The 9,641-nt window shown below is 42.5% G+C and overlaps 1 protein-coding gene across 1 annotated transcript; it reads right to left on the minus strand.

Moving 5' to 3' along the window:
* Positions 1-2,208: 2,208 nt before the first annotated feature.
* wdr20b (WD repeat domain 20b) lies at positions 2,209-9,233 on the minus strand. The gene is made up of 4 exons (XM_044170316.1): positions 8,711-9,233; positions 5,875-6,057; positions 4,286-5,719; positions 2,209-4,002 (listed from the first exon to the last, which is right to left on the minus strand). The coding sequence occupies exons 1-4, from the start codon at positions 8,957-8,959 to the stop codon at positions 3,946-3,948; spliced, it is 1,923 nt and encodes a 640-aa protein (XP_044026251.1). The 5' UTR covers positions 8,960-9,233; the 3' UTR covers positions 2,209-3,945.
* Positions 9,234-9,641: the final 408 nt, after the last annotated feature.

Consider the following 9,641-nt stretch of genomic DNA (forward strand, 5'->3'; position numbering starts at 1 on the left):
TCATTTTCTCACTCCATCTTAAACTGTAAAGTTTGTGCAACACATCGACTGCTGCTCATTCTTTACAGGCCTATAGCTCTGAGAGCCTATATTAATCATTCATAGCTGTTGCTCACATTGCCAGGTAAACAAAACTCTGGGTCAATATAAATATAGAAGCATGCAGAGGAGGGAACTGCATCACTGAGAAGATGATTAAAGCAGGACGTTACAGATGCAATGGGATTCTTTCTCAATCTATTGAATTCCTATCAAGTGGGACCTGTTTTCCAAGCTCTTACTGTGCTACAGTGTTTTGATTGCTATTCAAATGGCCAGTTAGATGGTGGGCGGTTGGGTTTGTAGGCCTATATAACGAATAAATGTGGTTGACAGCACATGTAGTTTAGAGACAGAAAACAACATAAGAGCGGGGGGGTCAGTCAGAGCCCTCGTGTGTTGATTGACACCCTGACAGGATAATAGGGCCTCTCCAGCCTGCTGATCACACTCCCCACCCCTTTCTTCACCGTGATGCCACAGGCTGCTGGTTTAATGGCTGCGAGTGCTCATATTTCTTCTAAAAGTGACTCATGAATTATGGAGGAGCAGTTTTATTCCCCACTTGGAATATAGAATATTTATGAAGTAGTAGGATGAAGTAGTCCTAGTAGGAATACATTTGTAAAGAGACAGAGAGACAATAGGATATACATATATAGACTATGTTTCCCTCGTTTGATCAAGTGATGGCTGTTATCAAATGCAAGTTCACTTCATGGTTATGAGGAATTCTCAAGCTCTCCTTTGTCTGTGCAATACTGCCCCTTACTGGCCAACTGTAACCCAAATATGCCAGAAACTTGTAATTGGCCTACGGGTACAAATAGCAAGAGAGACATTTATGTGGAAGAGTAACAAGGACCTCATTTATAACAATTTTGATAATGAAAATAATTCCCCTTACTTGTTATTGACTTGATCGCAGACGGAGCATTTACAACCCATATACATTTGTAGTGGGTTGACATCTTGTTGTGTAAGTAGCATACAGCTGTGGGCCTACATACTGTTTTCCACTTATAAAATCCATAACTAAATGGAATTCAGCCGTCATTAATTTTATTATTTACACATGCGCTTCTCCTATTGTGACATGTCAAAGCGTCTGCTGGGAAAAAAGCCTCAACGTCTTCATCACTCTCCTGCTTGTTGTACATGCAGCACCGTTACCATTTTGTATTAAAGGCCCACACCATTGGTCCACACACACAGGTATTTTCACTTATGATGCCTGATTAGGCCTCTGCTCAGGGCTGTGTATAGGTTTAACTGTGCTTGACTGACATCGCCCTCAGTCAGTTTTCTTGCACCTACATGTTCCTGTTCGGGTGGGACAAATTACACCACATTACCTTTTTTTTATTAGTATATGGATTTTGGTGATCTCAGGTAATTCCCAACATAGTTTCACCCAAAAGCAATCAGAGCAGAGGCCTAATCAGGCATCATAAGTGAAAACACCTGTGTGGGTGTGCAGGGTCTTTAATACACTTTGGTTTAATACCTCACGTAATTTACCGCATGGCAGAAAGGAGGTCTAATTAGCTCATAACTGAAAACAAATGTGTGGCAGGGCTTTTAATAACTCTGCTACCTCCTAGTGTGACAAAAAAACCAACAACTGCTCATGAACGTGCTCAACATATTTACCTGTTTACACTGGCCTGCATGAAAGAACGGACTCTGGACTAACACATTATGATATATACCCAACTCCTGTTGATGAGCTCCTTTGCTCATACATACTGTAGAATATACCTCACATGGTGTGTGGAAGCTCTATATTTCAATTCCCGTAATTCCTGATGGTGATCATGTCAGGACATGACCTGCCAGATCTGATTTAATACCAGTATTATCTTATAAGTCTCACGCATAATCTTTCCACTTCCTCGTGGTATATAATTACAGGTAAAATGTTCTGCTAGCATAAACAGGCTGAGCTAAACGGCACTACAATGGAAGAGCTAGTGGTATGAGTCAGAAGAATACCTAAGAAATGCATGTTGTGTGTTGAGCCTGACCTCTGACCTCATGTGGATGGAAGCATTAAGGTATATTCCCAACTAAGGAAGTATCACACTCACAATAGATTACAATGAAGACATTGATTCACGTGATGAGTGCGTACACTTATATAACAAAGTAACACAAATGGAACATGTGCTCTGTCAAAGCTGTTTTAATAGGCGTCACATGGAGGAAATGGCTCCCACTGTTAAAATCCTCAGTCTTCCTACGTGGGTGCTTGAAAAAAACACGCTCACCTCAAGCACTCACACGATCAAGTGCTGACAGTAGTCAGTTGGTATTCAACACAGTGTCAAATGTTTGTTCACAAGTTCAGCAGCAGTTTTGTAATTATTACTCATAATAAAAGGACTCATAGATTCCAGCCCTGTCTGCAGAACATGGTTGTCAGTCTTGCTTGTTAGTTAATGTGAATTCACACACATGTTGATGGGTGGGACTAGTGAGGGGATCTATGCCAGTGTTAGTCCTCCTGTGGTTTACCTGAGCTCGGAGTGATGGCTGAATTAGGCCGCTGCGTCTGCGCCTGCCTATGTTGTAAAATCAATCTGCAGCGACAGGCTAGCTAGCGTTCAGCACTACCTGTTAGATAAGAGGATTTCATAGACATCTCCTATACCAAACGTTTCATTAATAAAAATACACCTGAATTCTCTTTATGTACAACAGAAAAGAAACATTTTCACCTGCATATTCAAGATTCATTTTAATATTATGTATAGATTTTCTGTATTAGAAATATCACTATTTTCTGAAATGAGGATCTTTGAACTAATGTAATAATGATCATTTCACCCATAAATCATTGAAGTACAATATTTACATATAATACAGAGCCCATTTAATCTGAAACAATATTAAAATAAATGTTCAATAGATACAAAGTTTTTTTTAAATTCTATTTATATTTCAACCTTGTCAAGGAGTCCTTACACACTCCAAAAATGTAAAGCCATTCTCCTCTAACAAACTATTAAGTGCAAACAATTTTTTTCCATATAAAAAACTACGATTGCAGCATCCAGCGTTGAGACAGAGGGCAATAACAAGCTGTTTCCCCAAGTGCTTCCAAAGCTGTCTTCAAAATATTTCGCTTGTGTTCCACCGTCATGAATTCAAAATGGGGGTGGGGAGGGGGGCAAAAGAAACAATGAAAGAAAATCTGTGCAAATACACTTTAAAGTGTTATACCTCTGATTAAAATATTTCTAAAGGAAGTAAAAAAGCTCCAGTCTCTCTTGAATAGGTGTCGAAGACAGGGGCTGCACAAGGGATTGCCCAGGAAGTGACAAATGAAAGAGACTTGGCATTGGGGATATGCTGCTGCTCCAAAACAATCCCTCATCTTATTCCCTTTATCTGTAACTACATTTGAAGAAACAAAATATAGGAAAATATTGGAAAAATGTCTAAATTAAACCCATACAAGAGGTTAGGTTGAGGCATCACCACAATGCTTACAGCATGTCTAGTCTTTGAAGATCTACAGGCACAAAGGATTGGATACTAGAGTTTGTTATTTTCAGACTAGATGCAACTTGATATGACCATAGATGGAACAATGAGCCAGTCAACCCCTCCCATAAACCTCCTGGACAATTTAAAGCTTGCCCTCTTACTACCAATAGCGCCCTTTTGAACACCCAGACAAAAAGGGGGTCAAGTTTCTAACCCTGGCTTGGCCAACATCGGTTATCAAAACATGAGCAGTAACACAAAGAGAGCATTTGGGTGGTTGTAGTGATGAGAATGAAGGTAACACTGGAGGTCATGTGGTGTGTGACAGTGTGTGAAGAAGCGCTGCAGGGACTTGGCCTTGGTCATCCCCGTCTCTGTTGCATGGAGCTGTCATTAGCAGCACCAGCACTGGGGCTATACTACTGTTCCACTGGGGGAGTTGGCTGGGTTGTTTTGAGATGATAGCAATCCCTGTGGAGAGACAGATAACACACATTGATAACAAACAACAGTGTTACTTGAATGTATTAAAAGAGGCAGAATAGTGAGGCCATGAGGTTTACTGTCGGGGAAGATGTGCTATTAACCATCAAAATGCTGAGGGTTTAGTATAAATCTTGCATGAAATAACCAAAACCGTTGGCTGCACAGTGGCGTTAACAGCTTCTGAATGCAGCGAGAAAATGCCTGTACTCGGGACAATGTAAGTTAAGAGGTGTCACATGACAGTGTCCTCGAGAGGCCTGTCACTCACCACTTTCCCAGGCCTAGCCCATGTGCAAACGAAACCCTCCTGACAGGCTGTTACCAGACAGTCCTCAAGGAAGATTAACACAGTGAGTCTCTCGTGAGCGATCTTCTTGCACACCAGCGGCTCGAGCAGCGGCACGTCCTCCATGCGCGGGCACAGCATAGTGCCCAGAGTCTTAGCTGCTTCAGCTTTTGCCGTCCGTGATGAGCTGAGCTGGTTCAGCTTGTCACTGCTCTTGCTGCTGATGTGACCCATGCTGTGGTTTCGCTTGTGGTCCTTCTCGTGGCGCTCCTTGCGTGAGTCATGTAACGACAGAGTAGCAAACTTGCTGACGCCAGTGGCAATGAAAGCACTGTCAATGATGCTGTTGCCCTTGGTGCTGCTGCTGTTGCTGCCTGTGTGGCTGTTGGGGGTGCTGCCCCCTGTCGGGTTGGAGGAGTGTGGCAAGCTGTTGGACCGAGGCAGGGTGCTGGGGAGGGAATTAGCTGGGTTGCCACTGGTGCTACTATTGCTCGCATTGTCTGTACCATTGGTGCCACTGGGATTAGTTGTGGATACAGTGGTGGATACAGTGGTGGATACAGTAGTAGTAGTAGTAGTAGCAGTAGTAGTAGTAGTTTGTCCAGTGGCTGGAGGGCTTGTGGCACTCATAACATTTGTGTGAGTCCTAGTGCGGGACAAAGGGAGGTGAGGGAAGAGAATGTCCTCCGTTAGGTCCCACAGACACATCTGGGTATCCTGGCCCACTGAGCCAAATCTGTAGGTCACACTAACAGGCCTACTGTCTGTAGAGTTTCTCTTAGAAAGCCGAGAATGAGCGCTGTTGGCTCTGTCTCTGCCTGCACCAAAGTGAGTCTGCTCATGGAATTCCTCATCACTACCACTGAACTCAGCAGGGGGGTCACCATCCTCCACACTGGTGGTACAGTGGTCAAATGCCACCACACTCACCCACGACTTGTGACCATGCCCCCGTGCAATCACTCTGCAGTCTGAAAATGACCACACCGTCACCAGGTCGTCCTCCCCTCCTGCCACAATATATCGTCCATCTGGGCTCCAGCACACACACAGTAAGCCACCAAAGTAGCTCTTCATTGTTCCATGGAGCTCTGCAGCGTCGAAGCCAAACACCCGCAGGAAGCCATCCTGGCTCGCACAAGCCAGAAACTTGCCATCTGGGGAGAAGGCAAACTCATTGAGCGCCCCTTCACCCACTGTCCATCGCAGTAACGGGTTGCGAGCTGACTTGCTCTTGCAGGTATGCACAGCATAGTTTTCACCCTGCTTAAGGAGCTGGTAGTGGGGTGCCGTGGTGCCACAGGTGTTTTCCACGTTGTATAAATACATGCTGCCACTGGAGTGAGCCACCAAAAACAGGCTCTCTGAACCAGGAACCCATCGTACACACGTTACTCGTGACTTGTCTATAAGTCTCTGGGGGGAGAGGGACAAAGAAACAGAGAAAGAGAAAAACAGACACTGGTCAGCTAGTTATTCCATTATTTTACTAACAGTGGACAACTGAAACTAAATGTTAGCAGTGTGATTAAAGTTGTCTTCAATATCTTTTAGTTGAGATCGGAACCCACCTCTTCATTGAAGAGTTTGCTGGTTTCCTTCTTTATTGGGTCTATGAGCTGCACCTGGCCTGCTGAGAAGCCCACCAGCAGGGAGACACTCTCTGCTGTAGCTGTGAGGGGGTTGAAGTCATGACACGTGGGCTGCGTTCCTTTGTATATCCTCTTGTCTATGGGCTTACTAAGATCGGCAGCCTAGAACAATGAGAAATACACACGTATTTTTTTTAAAGTAGTTTTGACACTGCTTAGAAAAGACAAAAAGCTGTGATTGTGATGGACACTAACTTATTTACACACTACTATTTATTTTGTTCAAAATAAAACCTAACTGCGTATTAACTATACTTCAGACATTGCTTCTCCTCCAAGGTGACCTCCAATACTTAACTCCACAACTCAGCACTTGTATCTCACAGCTTTTCTCTAAAGATTTCTTGTATAGGACGATGGACACATAATCCATTTATACTTCAGTCACAGTAAAGAAAATCAATCCTATAAATTACATTTGATTCTCTCAAATACCACCAGGGGACAGCTTACCCCAGATCAGAACGCCAGAAATGGGGTCAATTCAACTTTTAGTCGACAGAAAAATACCACTTTTTAAAACTAAAATCGCTCAATACTTGCTGGGGGAAAATATCTCAAGAGAATTGTTGGCTGCTATCTACTCTCTGTTGATGTCTACGAAGTGCCAACCAAATGTTCCTGGTGCATGATAATAAATTGTGAAACATGGAAAGTCTTTACAAAAATAAACAGGAAGACCCGCCCAGCCAGACAATATAGGTTAACTGTTTAGTTTGTCTTCCAATAAGTGGTTGACAACACAACTCATTTTAAACCAAACGTGACAATGAAGTTTCAATGAACTTAAAATGTGGTATTTTAAGTCTATTTTCCCATACCATGTGACACAAGTAAGTAGAACATTACTCGTTGTACAAGTTTACACCCAAAACGGACCCTATTCATGACCGAAAGAGTCTGCAACTCTCTTGTGGTCTGTTTTCATGCAATATAAGGAGGAAGACAGAAAGCTTAGGGGATGTAACTATAAATCTGTCAGTGTCGTCAAAGCGAGGAAGCTCTAAATAAAATAAGGATCTTTGGCAGACTTTGAAAGGTCAAGTATTACAATGATGCTAAGTTTGCCCTATTGGCTACCAAAATATTTTACACAGCTTCGAGACTTCATAAAAATAACAATAACAATTCCATAACAGTGTCCTAGACACAAGAGAGAGACTGCTCGAACATTAATCTAAATGTGAGGGTGAGTGAGGGGTATAAACAACCCAAGACTTGTTCAGTCTAGATGTGGCTTTACTCTGTGCCCTTTTGGTTAGAAATGGTTGGCATATTGCCAGTTAAAGTTCAGCTACTCAATGAAAAGCCACAAAACAGTAATTAAATCAAACACAAGCTGGATCTAGACTACTGTTTGTATGTACAAACAGTACAATTTTGTAGGTCAACTCAGTGGGGGAAGTGATTGTCTAACATCAGAATTAAAGGCAAGACACAACATTAAAATAAATATAAGATGAGACGGGCTGAATTAATAGATATGCAGTGTTTTCCCACCTATTTAGTGCTTGGGCCACACACTAATGTTGACAACTTGTCCGATAATCCCCATCACCAATCAGGAAGCATGACTTGTTTTACTTATATTTCCTTCACTGACTTTCATCTAACAGATCTCCCTGTTTTCTGACCCGCTATCATTTCAGGAAGGGTAAAATAAGATGCAGTCACAGTGAGTTAGTTAAATCAAGAGCTGCAGGGAGCAAGAGCTCATTACAATTTGGGAGAACCTCCAAAACATCACCTTTTTGTTGTGCTGTTTCTGTCATATGGGCTGTACCACGCCTGGATTCCAAGAATGGGATGATCTCATATTGTCCAAGAAATTAATAATTAAAAATACAAAAATACTTCCATCATACTCGGGTATTATCTGCATTACCAGTTACCCTGTCTTTGGCTGGGTTGAGTCTACAGAAAAAAAGAGTTAAATAAGTGCTACATCTTCTCATAGTTTATACTATGCTGTGAGATTGTGAGAGACCACTGAGAGCACCTGAATTGGAGGAATAGCAGCATTCTCATTGGGAGGCTAGGCTGCTGCTGTTGTTAGATTGCATATTCAGTAGCTGCCTCAGGGACAACCACATCATCAGCATGATCACCACTGTCACAGTCACCATTCCTGCTAACAAGACCAAACGTGGCTTGCTGCAATGACATCACTGTGTGCAACCAAACAGCGGATCACATTGCATCACATCCAAACCCTGACAGTAGTGTGCACACACATCATTACATCACGAATAACAAACACCCCTCACTACCACTCCAATAGTGTACAATGTGAGCACTTAGTTCTGTAATAGAAACGCCAAAGTTGACCCTGCTGGTGAGCACTGTTGACAACTTGCCACCCATATATAGCTTCACCATGTAGAGAACAGGGATAAACAAACACATCATAAGACATGACAAGCCTTTTCTCACTTAACTTATCCAGTTCACTGGGAAATCTAATGCCGCAGCTTCTCACTGACTGAGAACTCAAACAACTGGCGGACTCTGAAGTGCACACAAGTCTCATCGAGGCAATTAAACAACTAACGTTACTGTGGCGATGTTAGCGAAGAATGCTAATTAGCTCCTAACTTAGCTTGGTCTGCTACATGGCCTTGTCTTGACAACCTGCGCACTTCAATGACAGAAGCTAAGAGAGTTGACAGCCGGGGTGCAACACGTTTGAAGATGCCATATCAATGGGCTGCTCCTGGACAGCGCGGGCTTCGTTGCTGCAGTCAATATTGTTTACCTTTCTCACGCCTTTGTAGATATAAAAGTACAGTTCCCGGCCCACATTGAAACAGATCCTGTCGCCGTTGCCGGACTGGTCGTTTACATTGACGAAGGAGACCTTGACGGGATTGGAGCCCTGCGAGTTGAACGGCACCCTGTTCGGGCGGCTGTATTCGGAGTGAGTGAGGAGTTTGTAGACACCTTCTCGTGTGGTGAATTGAGTTTTAATTTCGTTCATCTCCTTCCCTCCTCCCTCCGCCGCCATCTTGGAAATTGGCGTTCATCCTTGTCCGATACCCGGATGTTACCAACAGCGCAAGTCCTGCAGCCATGCGTACAGGGAAGTGTAAAGTCATGTGAGGCAACCTTAGAAAAATAACCAGTGCGTAAGTGTAGAAACCGTCTTCAAACACAATAACCCGCACCTAACAGACTAGTAATGAAGACGCCTGACAGATAAATTGTACCTATTAAATGCCGTTTCTTACTAAAACAGCTGTAATTATATAATAAAATACAGAATGTGTATTAGAATACTGGATATTACCAACGCAGATACAACTTAATTTAAGGTCAATATAAAGTCGCATCTGTATAGAAAAAATACAAACAATACGTCTCTATTATAAGTATAAGGCAAACAGGATATGTTTAGATTTACGGAAATTGTATATTTCTCTTTACTAGAGAAAACGCTGTATAAAGTAGCTATCCTTTGCATGGACAAAATAAACACTTGTCTAGTAGACTATATCTTAAAAAAAAACAAACTCATGGACTATGCTTTAATCAAATTATTAAAATAAGGATGTCATATCATGGGCACCCCAGTATATACACCTCCACCATCCAGCTCTAAATTCCAGAATTACTGTATTACTCCTGTATCACTCTTCATTTTACACATGCGTGGACTCACCATCTTGTTCTAGCAAACTATTTAAACT

The sequence above is a fragment of the Siniperca chuatsi genome, linkage group LG16 (assembly GCF_020085105.1).
Source record: "Siniperca chuatsi isolate FFG_IHB_CAS linkage group LG16, ASM2008510v1, whole genome shotgun sequence".
Taxonomy (NCBI): domain Eukaryota; kingdom Metazoa; phylum Chordata; class Actinopteri; order Centrarchiformes; family Sinipercidae; genus Siniperca; species Siniperca chuatsi.

What these genes read in the sequence shown, in the direction of transcription:
- wdr20b (XM_044170316.1), bottom strand. Translation starts at nt 8,959, where the DNA reads ATGGCGGCGGAGGGAGGAGGGAAGGAGATGAACGAAATTAAAACTCAA. An exon ending in TCTACAAAGGCGTGAGAAAG is followed by an intron (nt 6,058 to 8,710) that starts GTAAACAATATT and finishes TCATTGTTCTAG; the next exon opens with GCTGCCGATCTTAGTAAGCC. An exon ending in GGGCTAGGCCTGGGAAAGTG is followed by an intron (nt 4,003 to 4,285) that starts GTGAGTGACAGG and finishes GTCTCTCCACAG; the next exon opens with GGATTGCTATCATCTCAAAA.